At 37.6% G+C, this 14058-nt stretch overlaps 2 protein-coding genes across 6 annotated transcripts in view; one reads left to right on the top strand and one right to left on the bottom strand.

Moving 5' to 3' along the window:
• DEK (DEK proto-oncogene) overlaps nucleotides 1–14058 on the top strand; it is a 45097-nt gene that overhangs the window by 18219 nt on the left and 12820 nt on the right. Inside the window, exons 12-13 of one of the 3 annotated variants that reach the window (XM_041475323.1) lie at nucleotides 6810–6947; nucleotides 7116–7235. The gene's annotated coding sequence lies outside the window, so the exon portion shown is untranslated. Of the gene's footprint in view, nucleotides 1–6809; nucleotides 7236–14058 lie in introns of all 3 variants that reach the window. The other 2 variants (XM_041475324.1, XM_041475322.1) reach the window with 2 other exon arrangements.
• KDM1B (lysine demethylase 1B) overlaps nucleotides 2646–14058 on the bottom strand; it is a 26780-nt gene continuing 15367 nt past the window's right edge. For 2 of the 3 annotated variants that reach the window (XM_041475320.1, XM_041475318.1), the window contains exons 14-21: nucleotides 13776–13903; nucleotides 12194–12325; nucleotides 11736–11810; nucleotides 10741–10857; nucleotides 9778–9903; nucleotides 8191–8313; nucleotides 6063–6215; nucleotides 2646–5514 (exon numbers count right to left, since the gene is read on the bottom strand). In XM_041475320.1, the coding sequence (XP_041331254.1) occupies nucleotides 5431–5514; nucleotides 6063–6215; nucleotides 8191–8313; nucleotides 9778–9903; nucleotides 10741–10857; nucleotides 11736–11810; nucleotides 12194–12325; nucleotides 13776–13903 (938 nt within the window). In that variant the 3' untranslated portion in view covers nucleotides 2646–5430. Of the gene's footprint in view, nucleotides 5515–6062; nucleotides 6216–6377; nucleotides 6472–8190; nucleotides 8314–9777; nucleotides 9904–10740; nucleotides 10858–11735; nucleotides 11811–12193; nucleotides 12326–13775; nucleotides 13904–14058 lie in introns of those variants that run through there. The other variant, XM_041475319.1, reaches the window with a different exon arrangement.

The raw sequence follows: 14058 nt of genomic DNA, 5'->3' as shown, positions 1-14058 counted from the left end.
TATTTTGATTGGTGACTAGCAAAACCACAAGTTAGTCTGAATGATTTGCAGGTGTAAACAGCTGTTTTTATGAGCACTTGTGGCAACAGTGTATGGGGCCTGTAGGAGAAGGAAGATGGAGAGGGCTGGGTGGGAATGAGATCAGCAGTTTGGAGTGAAAAGAGGTTACATGCATTTAGAGTTATGTGGTAACCCATGGTATAGTGGTCAGGCATGTATAACCAAGATGGAATTACAAAGACACAGCTGTAAATTCAATCCCACTTTTTTCCAAAAGCTCTAGACTAACAGTAGACTAACAGCCTTCTTGGACCTGAGCAGGCTGTTTATAGAGTCTGTGGTCTTTCTATGTTATTCTGTTACAAGGCACATGACAAAGCAAGATCTAAGAATTGTCTCAGTTTATATTAGCCACTGCTAAACTGTACTTGAAAATAACCCTTTTGGAGGCCAGTACTTAATCTGGAGAAATAAAGCCCCTGGCTGTCAGCATAGTGATTCAAGTAAAGTTTATTATTAGCTCTTCTGTTTCAAAGAGAGGGTGGCTCATGGCCACTTAGGCAGATCTAATTTTCCTGGTTTCCAGATCCAGTAGCTTAAACTGGACTAGATGAAAACATCCCTGAAATTACTTCTAGTGGTTTTTATTTAGGGAGAAGAATGGAAAAATCTGTAAGATACCAGACCACTGTCTAAAAACTTGCAGTAAGAAATTTAGTAAAATCAATATTCTAGTAGCTGAGAAAAGAAACATCTTGAGTGCTGACAAATGTGTTGTTTTTCTTCTGCAAAGAAATGTTTCTCCTGCCTTTGGATTCAGAAGTATTTATTAAAGCAAGATGCTGGAAATTACAAGTCTAAAGGTTTATTCCTGACTTGCAGAAGAAAGGGGCTGACAGGCACTTCATACAGGTTACCAAAAGCAGAAGCAGCATCCTTCTTTCTGGGACAGAGTATCTGCTGAACAGTGGGGGTTGGAACAAGGTTGTCTTGCCAAGCACATTTGCCAAAAAGGGCCTGGGCAGGGGCAGATGGTTCTTGCAGACAGCTCACGGAGGCCATTCAGCAATGGGCACTCCTGATAAGGAACACTGACAGTGCTCAGGGCTCTTGCAGCAAGTGTGGGGCCGGTGGCTCAGGGAAGTGACTGGCACCCTGTTCTGCACCTGTGAGCTGGCCTTGGCAGCAGGGTCCAGCTGTGAGCTCCCCGGAGCAAGGCAAGCATGGACATCATGGAGCAAGTCCAGTGGAGGGGCACCAAGATGGGTGAGGGGGCTGGAGCACAGGGTGGAGGAGGGAAGGCAGAGAAAGCTGGGCTCGTTCAGCCTGCAGAAGAGACAGATGAAGGGGGATCATCCTGCAGGCTGCAACTCCCAAATGGAACAGTATGGGGAAGGCAGGGCCAGGCTCTGCTTGGAGGTGCACAGGAAGACTATGGGAGGCAACAAGCGCAAGTTGCCACCAGGGACACTGTAGTTATTTGTCAGGGAAGAAACTTCACCATGTGGGTGGTCACAGAAAAGGGGCCTGGAGGAGCAGTGGCATCCTCATTGGTGGAGATGTTTGGACATCAGCCTGGCAGAGGCCCAAGTAACCAGCTCCATGTTGGCCCTGTTCCAAGTAGCAGCTTTGGTACCACATGATCTCCAGTTTCTGGGTGTAAGAGGATGGCAGTGTGATGTAACTTGCTCTGCCCTTTCACCTGACCTCCTTCACTGGACTGCACTATTTCACTTATTTCTGATCTAAGTATTAGACAACTGGGCCAAAAGGAAAAACATACTCTATGGTTTTTTTGAAGGACTGTAATTTTTATGGGGAATATTATGTAATGTGCTGATTTGTACATTATGTTAAAAAACAGCATTTAATTTCTATTCTAAAGCTTGTTTTTCTTAGACTGAAGGTATTGCTTTTTCAAAAGCAGCATCGGGTGTAATGAGTTGGCATTTGGAGAACAATCTTCAGGGTACAAACCTTGAACTGCTAATCAAGTATGACAGGGTTAGGGGAAAGCAGTGAATCTTGCCCCCCAGTAATGCTTTCACTAGTTCCGACCTACATGTGGGTGAACTAAACTTGCAAAGCAGTAAGATATTTTTCTCTTAAGGCAGCTGCAGTCAGACTTAGACTAAATGAACACCTGACATCCCTTTCATGAAGAACAATGTAGATAATTGTTACTAGAATTTGTCATAGTTTGTATTTTAAAAATTTTGAGTGTGTAGTCAGGCTTGCACATGCTTATAGCAGTCTGTGCTCGTAGGAACCTTTCAGGACCATGATCCTACAAAGTGTTCAGACTACCCTTATTCCATGAAAAGCATTAAATGGTTATTTGGTAATACTTGAAAATTAAGGGCCATACTTCTCAATTACTACTACTTAAATTTCTTCTGGCCTAAGGAAAATAATCTAACACAAGCTTATGAGTAGCTTTGTAAAACTTGGAGGGAAAAGACAGTATTGTCCAAAGAATAGCTGTTAGGACTTAGAGCTCAGAGAAGGCTGTAAAGCAGCACTTCTGAGGAGGTGTCTGGCTGTAAGAATATACCAAAATGAAATCTTAATATAAAATGTAATAAAAAAGTAGGCTTAGCCACTAGTTACATTTAAAGGAAAAAAAAAAAAGCACAACAGGGGTATCCCATGGATAATTTCCAGTTTTATTCTGCTGCCATAACATAGTCACACAGAAGAACTGAAGTGTAACAGATCATGCTCTGCATTCAAATCTTTTTAATAACATTTCAACAAACCTACTCAAAGAAAACATTCCCCAGTTCTTTATTTGAGGGAATAAATTAAACACAAAATAAAAAATACGTACACGCTTGAAATAAATTTTAACATAGATATTAAAAAAAATTTGGGCAACATTAAAGAATGAAGTCTCAGAACCAGCCTGATGTTCTTACATATTTCAAATGAACGTAAATTAAAATGGAACATACTTATTTACTCCTCAAACTTCAGTGCAGCACAAAACAGTTTTAAGTGCCCTGGCACCAAAACAATATACAAATAATTAGTAGACTAGGCCATTGGTAAATTTACCATTTGTTATCAGTTTTTCTAATGCTGTAAGCGTGCATCATCTAAAGCCAAATGTGATAGTATTTCTTCACGTCCATCTCTCTTCTCTCAAATACAGCATTTATCTAGCTGCAAAGATGTAGCCAACTTGAAAACCCCAAGTACAAATTAACAGAATGACATCAAGCATGTTCATACAAACTTTGGACTGGAGAAATGGATGCTGAGCTTAACTTTCCAGACCATTCCTATCTGAAATGTGACATGTTTGTATCTGTTACTAAGCTAACTGAAGTTTTTAAGCAAGATTAGCTGAAGCAGCCATTGAATATAAGGTTTTGGGCTTGTAGTAATTAGCTTTTTTTCCCACCACCAGAAGCTCCTCTCCTAATAATTTGTCATACATGATAAAGTGGGAAAGAAAGTTGAACTCAAACATACATAGATCTCAATCTTTGCTAGTTATGCCATAAGTTGGCCTGTAATACATGAAATTAACAAAGTGCAAATGACTGCCAAAAGCAAAATTTGATATCCTGATTGTTTTGTATCATCAGAAGGCTTTGTCTTGTTTCTTGCAGCCTTCAAATTGCAATTTAATAATTGAAAGTACTTTAAAACTCTACATACCAGTATTTATGTAGAGGAAAATTATGAACAGTTACACTCTTCCTATTAGTCCATATAACTCAGCTTTAAGAAGCAGAACAGAATATATATCTGAAAAACATCTAGTTATATAAACATCTTCACCTTGTAAATTAGAGATTAAATAAAGGGTTTTAACAATATCATACCTACTCTAAAAACAAAATACTACATATTTGAAAAGAAGAATTGCATTTATTCAGAAGGACCCTGCTGGTGTTCAAAGCCAGGTTGAACAAGGCCTTGAGCAACCTGGTCTAGTGTGAGGTGTCCCTGCCCATGGCAGCGGCATTGGGACTAGATGATTGTTAAGGTCCATTCCAACCCCTTAACATCCTATGATTTTTCTTAAGGTTGCTTGTTGTTTATTTCCAAGGATGCAGCTTTAAGGAAATAAGCACTGTATCATTCTTAGATGAAGGATTAATAAAAGAGAAAATGCATGAGAATGGGGCAGGATAGAGTAAGCGCTTATATTCATTTCAGAAATCATGACATCTACGCAGCCAAGTTACAGAGAAGAGATCTAAAAGTGGACTTTGATTTTTTTTCATTAATACCAATATAGTGGAACAGTATTACAATAGGTATCCCAGTTACATCTCTCTTATTTCTGTTGAAAAATATTTTCCTCTCTGTCCCCTGAAAAAGCTACTAGTCAGATGTCTAGCTGTTACTGAATTACTCTTTCAAGTTGTTTTTAATAATACTTTCATAATAAAAGAAAAAAAAAATAAACTTCAAGTCAAAGTGCAAGCCATCTTGTTTCAGCCCTTCATAAGAATGTTAATATTTTTCCTCATTCATCTTTACTTATGTTTTAATGTATAACTTCAATGAGCTATTAGGAACGTACAGTCCTGCACCCCCCACTGTACAGTCAAATCAGCAGATACTTCCTCTATTCAGCCCAAATGAATCTGGAAGTTTCTTTTCAAAATAATCACAGCAATATGGTATTTTTAAGCAGTCCTGTTTCTACAGAAGCAATGAGCAAATCTAAACTCTTAGCCTATTATTGTAACATATTTCAAAGTTTTTAAAAGTAAGCTAGAAGTTAATTTTTCAAGTTTTGATCAGCTACAATAACCTTTCTATGATTGCACTGTAAACTGTTCCAGCTCTCTTATTTAAAGGAACAAATTTCATATCCCAAAGCCCGCTTAGTGGGTGCTAAGAATATGAAAAAATATTGTAGAAAAGGTTACTGATTGCAGGTGGGAAAAGTGATAATTGAGTTCCTTCCTACATTAATCCTAGATTTTTTTTCTAGGCTATTCAGGCTCTTGGAAGCCCGTTTGAACTCCTGTGAGCATAGTCAACCTGAGAAGCACAGTTAGTGGAAAATTCCCATATCATTACTAACTGCCAGCATTTTTAATGCTATATGTTAACTTAGTCTTGTTTTAATCTGACCTTCTGAAATGAAGGTTCACAATAGCATGACTTGAGCCATACAGAAGAAGACTCTTGACAAAAGTTCTCTTAGTTAAGCTGTGGCCGACGATTCCAATGTCACTCCTGCTAGTAATAGCTTAGCTGGGAAAAAGCCCCCAACAATATGTATCATCAGGGCCTAAAAATGGGGTGGGGGAGAAAGAGGAAAAGGAAAATGAAGACTTTATCTTCAGGTACCATATACTATTCAAGTACCACATAGGAAAAAGGCAGCAATAGGAAACTTGAAGATAGTTTTACCCACAGAAATCAATTAAAAATATATCTATAAACACAAAATTTCAGTACTCAAAATGCTGCTATTTTGCTGGCTTCTCGAACTCCACTCAAGTAAGCTCCTGTAACGGTCTGAGGAAAGTGCCGATTTGTGGCCTGTAGCAAAAAAAAACCAAACAAAAAAACAGAGAAAGAAAAAAAGTCAGTTGTTTCTAAAATTGACAGTACAAAATTTTAGTTTATAAAATCAGTTTTGTTTTCCTTAAGCATATACCTACATTTTTAAAAGCCATGGAAAACTCCTTAGAAAGAACATTAAAGGAAACACCCAAGATTTTTAGCAACTTCAAAACTTGCAAGCAAGTCAGGTACAAAAGCAGCAGTCTGTTCTGCTATCTGCACTTTAGTGGGGAAGGTTAAGTTCTGCCCCAGTACAGAATGCACCCTACACCTCCATCGTGCATTTGTTATTTTACCCCCAAGTGAGGTAACAGACATTTGGACTAAAAATTCATTTTACTCCTGACCTAAAATATTTGGCAGACTTCCCATGCCCAGTAATGATATAAATAGAGGGGGTTCTGTGTCAAGAATCATTAGCATATTTATATAACAATATTTATATACTACCTCTGCATTAATGGTGTTGGGTAGCAAGAGATGATCTTCCATAAGAAACTGCTCCCAGTAACAAAGATATTTACCTCACCAGCAAAAAAAACTTTTCCTTGTATGTCTTCAGCAATCATGTCATAAGCTTCACCGCTGCCCCCGGTTTTCACAAAGCTGTACGCCATCTGCAGCCAAGGGTCATTGCTCCATCGAGTAACAAAAAACTTCACTGGGTCAGGAACTTCCTGCATAACCAAAAGAGAAGTTAAGCACTGCAAAGAAAAGTTCAGAATTGCACAGCTTTTTTTCAAACAGTTTCTAGTAATCTTTGGAGTATTTAGTATTATTAAGACACAGATTAGATCACATTCCAGAATTAAATTCCTTTTTTTTATTACAATACTAACCACAAAAATAATTTTGTTTGCTAGACTCGCCTGATGCCTGAAACTTCACAGCTGCACTATTCTGAATGCAACAGATCTGCATATTGTAATACACCTAGAAGTACACAAGAAAAAAAAATCCCCTTAAAATTCTTGTTCACATGCTCTTGTAAACAAATACAATACTGATATTGTTCAATATGTAGGTATGTATAATGTAAGCAATTTTTGTCTTGGTTAGACATAATGCTTGTTACATCTAGCTTGTTAAATCTCAAAATGAAATTTTCATTCTGGAGATAATTTTATTCCAATGGATCAATAAGATGATTTATCTAAGATCAGAAAATGAGCTGTCTTGAAAACTAGGTTCAGGGAGAAAACAAAAACCAGGAAGTCAGGGTCTGGCTGAGCCGCAACAAGTAATACTGTGTATTCTTTGTCACATTGCAGCATGCAAATTCCACAGATTTCTACCAAAAAGAGCCTGAGTAACACTTGTATGAAGGCTTAGTCAACTTCAGCTGTGTCTGACTTTGGAGGAGCTCATGACAAGTAAACAGAAGCAGCTCTGCTTGCCTCTTGCACAAGGTCTGGTATCGACAGATACATTCCATTCAGGCAGCACATGAGAAACTCAAGCGATCAAAACAAGGACCAGCCAAATATGTAGACAAGCTGTATGGATGTCCCAGAAGTAGCTCTGGTACACCCCTGAAGCTATTTTGTCTTTGAAAAATCCCTCTGCATCATCCTCAGGTGTCTGAAGTTCACAACTAATGTAAACCATGGAGACAGCCATGAAAATCACTCTTCTGGACCAGAGCGGCACTGAAACCAAAGACCCATTTGCTGCATTTTCATGAGATCAAGATACAGGTATGTGAACTTCCACTGCATGAGATTCTAGTAACAATAAAGCCATTACCAAGCATATGTTTCTAGGAATAGTTGAGTTTTCAGATACTGAACTTCTTCAAAGATCATTATTCCTAACATTTGAACCATCAGTAAAACTTGAGAGATAGCTCTGAACACAATCATTCCTGAGGATCTAACTGTTCTAATTAATTGAGGCATTATTGTCTCTAGAGTGGAATGCAAATAACATTGCTAAGTGAGAGTGTTTTGCTTGCCCTAGATTTCCCTGATTTTCCTATTAGTTTTTATCCTAATGATGATCTGGGGGAAGGAAAAAAAGTAGAAATTTTTATCTAGTGTGTTTTTTCGCATTCAGGATGTAGGGCCCTTGCTAGATCATTTTGCCTGTACCTCCATTCCAAGACAGCTGAGAAAGGGTTGTTAGTTAGTAGAAGAAAAATAGATTGGATTGGTTTGGGGGTGTTGTAATTTCAGTTGCCTTGGCATGGCAGAAGGCAGAAATCAAATTAATCTAGCTTAAAGATCTTATCACATGTTAGAAGTGGTGATGACCAGAAAAAACGTGACAGCTAAGTAAGAAGTGTGTTTTGTGTTACTTGCCTAAAGTACTGCTTTTAATTAATTTTGCTTTTTAAAAGCATTTTAAAGGATGATAGTTTCATTTTAAATGATAGCATTTAAAGGATAATAGTTCAAAATAGATCATTCTGTTTTCAGTTACATACTACTGTGCTTCAGAGAGATCTAAGATATTTCAATATACATTTTTCACACAAGAGACCAAATATTGTGATTTTTAGAATGTCTCAAAGAAAATCTATTCCCTGAAACTGATAAAGAAAGAAAAATAGTTTTAAATGTCAAAGGTCTGCCTATACATCATGAAGTACTACATTTGAAAGCTTTATTCTGGTGACAAATTAATTAATCTCATAATAAAAGAGATTCTTACCTGCTCCTTAAACAGCTCTCGGAGTACAGTCATACACTGTTGCAGTACTTGTTGGTCATCTAAATTCTTAATGGTTGTCACAGCATCTCCGGTGACCACGGACATTAAAATGCTTTCTTTGCCCTAAAAACAAGACCTTATTAAGTATTTCATAAACAGTCTATTTTAACTGGTATTGCAAAGATATTTTCAGCTGCAAAGCAACTGTTGTTCTAGAGAAAAGTGGGTTTGATTCCTTGGAACAAAGGGTGCATATTCTACAGTAATTATGCTCAAATTACCACATCTTCTGATGTCTTCTTCACAGATCTGGTACAGTCAGCCCCTTTTACTACTTGCTGAATTCACTGAAAACTTCCTATCTACCTACTTGAAGGCTGTACCCCAAAAAAAATAACATTGATAGTGTTAGTCTTTGTGCACCCTCTTAAGCTTCAGCTTTGTGCCAAGCTTTCACCTTAGCTGTACTCCATTTCCAAAATATGGTGACAGAGAGAGTCTATTTAAATACTAGTTAGATGTGGTTTTGATTAGACCAATACTAGGTTCTTACCAGCAGATTTTGGATCAAGAAATGAAAGGTCACGTCTACTGGTATTTCCTTCCACTTCATGACATCTGCTACCATGCAGAAGTTTTAGAGGTGAAGTGATGAGTAGGGAAGAGCACACAGGTTCGGAGTACCTTTAAAGCACTCTGCCTCTCTTGTTTATGTAAGGCAATAATTCTTCTATTCCTAACTTTGGTAACTAGTAGAGAATAGCTATCAAGCAAATTAAGCCTTATATGTAGGATCTCTGGACAGCACCAGCACACTGAACCTCTTGTAGCATGAGCTTAAGAGTACTGGAGAGAACTCATTTAAGCAAATTTGTATACAGGCACAGATCAGGCAGTAACAAAGCACAAACGTCACAGGATGGTTTCCTTTTGGAGTAAGACATCAGGTTACAAAATGGCCTTTTAATTGCTGCCAAGTAGTAAGCAGCAGCTGTTGTAAAAGTATGAAGAGGTACAACATAAATGTGTAATGTATCTGCTTGGAACTGGGAGGGAAGAGAAACATGATGTCAACCCACTGGTTTCAATTTGCTTTGAAATTCATGAGTATGAAACTGACTCTACAGATCTCAGTTTCATGCAGATCTTGGTGTTTGTCTTTTCTTCTGCTATTCCAAATAGTTCTTCAGACCACTGCAAGCCAGTAAGCATTAGTAAGTCAGCATGATCTTTTTAACTGGATTTTCAGCTGATTTAATAAGGGAACAGTCCTAAACTGGAAGTGACTAGTAGCCTTTTTCCCACATTAGCAGGTTTATAGTAAAGTATTACAGACTTGCCTTCAGTAGAGATTGAGAATGTACTTGCTTGTATATTAGTCTGTATCTGAACAATAGAAAACATTCCCATTTATTACAACAAAATATTGATGAGCTTTATCTAAATAAATAACACTGCTTCCACTGCTTTTAATAGTTGTAGATGTGTGGGCAGAAGAAAAAATTTGTTGTTTAGTAATTATTGCACCTAGATTTCAAACTGAATTTATGAAGGGCCAAGAGAAAACACAGTTGGCATATATCATACCTCTGGATCCATGTCATAGAAGACACTAAAGAGCCCACGTTGGCTAGAATTGGGTGGAACATGACCAAAAAAATCAGCTCCTTGAATTTTACTGTCCCAAAATCTATATGGAAACTGCAAGGCAATCTAGAAAGATATAGGAAAATGGTATTTAAGCATTTCATACCACACAACTCATATCAAGATATGGTATATGTTCTTCTAACATTTTCCTGTTTCCACTCATGTAGATACAGCTCTTCCTATGAGTGGGTCTCAACAGACAATACACAAACCTGTCCTCCAAGGGGGATAGGCAAAGAAAAAAAATGCTGGTGTCATAAATTGCAAATGCACAGAATATCAAATCCACAATGGAAGTAATTGTGTAAAATGCTCAAGAAATTCAGCAGATTTCTTTGAAATAAATAAGCAGCATCCTGTACTTGGAGTTTCTTAATCTTGTCTTTAAATTTCAACATTGTCATAATCCTGTTTCTGGCATTACTTTGTTACTGTTTTGTTCTAAGCACACATCTTACTGGGGAGCTTTTCAGGAGAGGCTGTGTTTTTGTATTGGGAAAGGGTAGGAGATTTTACACTGGTCCAACACACAACTTTCAGTATTCTTCGCAAATACTTTATGAACTTACTAGGTTAAAATGACCTGAAATAAAGACATTATTGGAATTCTGAAAGATCCAAGACCATCATGAATCAAAATTAATAACTAAATATTTAATTTAATCACAAATTCTTCTGTGAACAGTTTCTTTAAAAATACCATTAAGCTGTGAAATCTAAGGAACAGAAATACATGTGATGCCCAATAAGGTTTTGCTCTCCTGGGCTACTGTATACAAGTAAAACATAAATGAATGTTTATGCATCATAAACCCTGACAAATACACTGCAAAAGCAACAGGGACAAAACAGCCAATGTTTCTATAAAAAGAAAATTAAAGGTAATATGAAATCACTTACTTTCTCAATGACTCCCGCTCCCAAACTATTAATGGCTTTAATTTTTTTTTCTGACAGTGGAGGATTAAACTGAATGGCATTTTTCTGAAGAAGGGCCAGTGGTACAGTCACTAGTACCTGAAAGAAATAGCTACAATCACAACGGTACCAAGATCTGAATACAGCACTTAAATCTCACAGCATCCTACTAACTATGGATCATGCTAGTAAGACTTGGATTATGCTAGTAGGATGCAGCATAATAATGCACCAGACATTTCTAGATTAATGTCTCGTTTTAGTTCCCATTAATGGGAAACACATGCCTTACATTCAGGTGAGAACAGATCCCACAGTTCACTGATCTTAAGTCACAGTCTGATGAACTGCTTGTACAGTGGCTAACCATGCTACCAGTACTTCAGTAAATGATAGTCAATGGCTCTCAGATTAACCAAACTGTCTTTTGTTTGAAATGAGAGATAGTCAGTGATTTGGTTTAGTTTGAATTCCTTCAGAGATTCCTTCTCTTTAAAATACACTTAGTGACACCATTGATGTCAATCCAGTCTTTATCAAGTTTACGTATCATTTTAAAAATTACTGAAAGCTAAATTACTCAGCATGAAGAAGACGGGTATACAAAGAATAAGAGAGACTGAGAAATAGGGGTTGTCAAATCCTGGAAATTTTAACATGATACACGTGCTAAGGGGGGTAAAGCTGAGCAGGGAATGGAACTAGAAAACATAAATGTCACTTCAAAGACTGGATAAAAATATATTTGCTTTACTTAGTAGTCCTTAGTTTTTCAAATCAATTCATACTCAAATCTCAAGCATGCTCACCAAAAATTAGGCTCTAGGACACCCAAATAAAGGCCACTAAAATACATGAGTATTCATCTTTGCATGGGGAGAAAATGGACTAAATAGTATTCTGAGAGAAAGAAAATGAAAAAAAGGACATGTACTGTGTGTTCTCTAAAATGCTTAGTCTTGAGGTATACTTGGTACCTTTTGTGTTGTCCACACTGTTCCATCTGCAGTAGTGATCTGCACTTCTTCACCAGAATAGTCAATACTCTGAACCTATGAGACACATTGAGAGAATGTACTACAAAATGTACATATGCAATGCAAATTCCAGCAAGAATAGCTAAAATAGCACTTGTCAGCAATCTAGAAAGTGAATAACACATATTTCCAGAGAAATTCTGAAAGCCAAAAAATAGCCTTCATGAAGCTGAAAAAGAGAAATAATCATGATTCTAACATGTAAGATCATATAATTTAAGTACTGATAGTCCTCAGAGAGAATTTCAGAAATGTTGAAATTGTCCTCTGGTTATTTTTAAAGATAAATTGAAACAGTCACAGGCACAGATTCACCTGGTCCCAAAGAATGCAAATACATGACTGGGTTTTTCAAAGCAATCCAAGACAGGCACTGCATCAGTGTTTTCCAGACTCACTGGGAAATTCAGCCGGATGTCCAGCCCTTCTGCCAACTTATCAATCACAGTTGAATATCCCACAGTTAGAAGAGTGTGATCTCCAGCAAACTGGGCAAAAAATTCATTGTGGTCCCATGAGCGTGCGGATACCTGTGGACAGAAAACAACTGGCTGTTTCTACTGGTATGGGGACATGGGTACTATGAAAAGTTCCACAGTTTAGAAGAAGCCACCTTAGTCCCTTTGCAACTGGGAAAAGAAAGTGTATCACCAGAATTTATGGCAATGCTGACAAAATCAAAATGCTTATTTACCTAATGCTAGTATATAATATATGAATTGCTGGATTAAGAAAAGTCTCATGGGTTTGTCACTAGCAGGGAATTTATGGTTCTGCTTAGTAGAAAAACAAGGAAAAGAGTACAAAACTCCAGGTGTATTGCAGTGTATTTATTTCAGTTGACTGTATCTAGCAAAGTAATCAGATTTTACAGCCTTAGGACTTCATATAAAAAAAGGAAATAGCTTATTTCCCAACATGAAGAGGAAAATAAGACACAAAAAAACCCAACTTGATGCAAGTTTTCTGTCACTTTAGAGGTTGTTCCATGATACCTTTCATTGACCTTGTTCTCTAGCCCCTGCAACCTTATAGTTAGTAAAACAGAGGTATTTGCAGTAAGCAATTGCCACTTAGCAGTGAAAAATCTGAAACAATTCTCAAACTACTATTCAGATGCCAATTCCTATCATTGTAAATGCATAAAATCAATCATATTTTGATTTTAAAATTGAAGGTAAGGTAGATTTTTGCATCATTCTTAATTCCCCTGGGCACTCATGGAATATGAAAATTTGACCTATCAAAATATTTTCCAGTGACTCCTTTGGTATAGCACTGTCTTGCAGATTTTTGTTATGTTCTTGTGTGCTTCTCAGTTCAGATTTGTGCATCTGCACATATCAGTCAGCTGTCCCACTGCTGCAGTACAATTGACACTAAATGTCTTTAAATGTAGCAACAGGACTGAGTAAACAATGCACTGCCAACAACATGATACTTTTGTATTTCCTGGAGCTGCTTGGCCAAAACTGAAGTCAGGAGAGCAGCCAAGTATCAGGTAGCCAAGAGTACCTAGGAGTGGCGAACTGGGGCTCACCACCAGCAGGTTGGAACACTTCAGGCGTCAAATGCCTTTATTCTCAAGGTGTGTAGCAGGGTAGAGAAATACCTCAGTTTCTGAACAGAGCTGAGAAGCAGAAGTCACACCCAACATCTGAGGAGGAGTAACTCTTCTGTGAATCATATCACCCAGCATCTCAGCAAAATGCCCTGCTCCCTTTCTAACCATCTACTCTCAGCTTCTGCTTAAAGAGCATCTCACTGGAAGCACATCAGGAGCTCCCATCAGATTAAATAAGGCAGTGTTGGAGTCAGTGTCTCAGTGCTTTCAAACAACAGGTTATGGGAGTAGGAATAGTCAGGATAGCTGATTCTTCCTCTAGGGCCATAGAATGGATCAGGTGATTTCTCAATGTTACTTCTGACTCTGTCTTCTGTGAAGCTCGGTCACTTCAGAACACAGCTGTCAAAACCCACCTGAGAGAGATTGCTGCCACAGGCATATTCCAAATTACTGAGATGGAACTGTAGTACTTTTTCTTCCAGCTCACTGAACTGGATACCAGACTCCTGAATAAAGGCTTTATAGATCTCTTGTATTTTTTCTGTGAAAGAACACATTTAAAATAAGAATATATGACAATTTGTCAGAAGTGCAACTGCATTGCAACATGATGTTCCCTGGATCACAAGATTTTAACGCTTATTGCTAATTTGTACCAAGATGTTTTTCTTCTCATAGAAAAAAAAAAGAAAAACA

This window comes from Pyrgilauda ruficollis, unplaced genomic scaffold (genome assembly GCF_017590135.1).
Source record: "Pyrgilauda ruficollis isolate IOZ18807 unplaced genomic scaffold, ASM1759013v1 scaffold35, whole genome shotgun sequence".
Classification (NCBI taxonomy): domain Eukaryota; kingdom Metazoa; phylum Chordata; class Aves; order Passeriformes; family Passeridae; genus Pyrgilauda; species Pyrgilauda ruficollis.
Note: the sequence above shows the minus strand (reverse complement) of the source record. Positions and strands in the feature narration are given on the sequence as shown.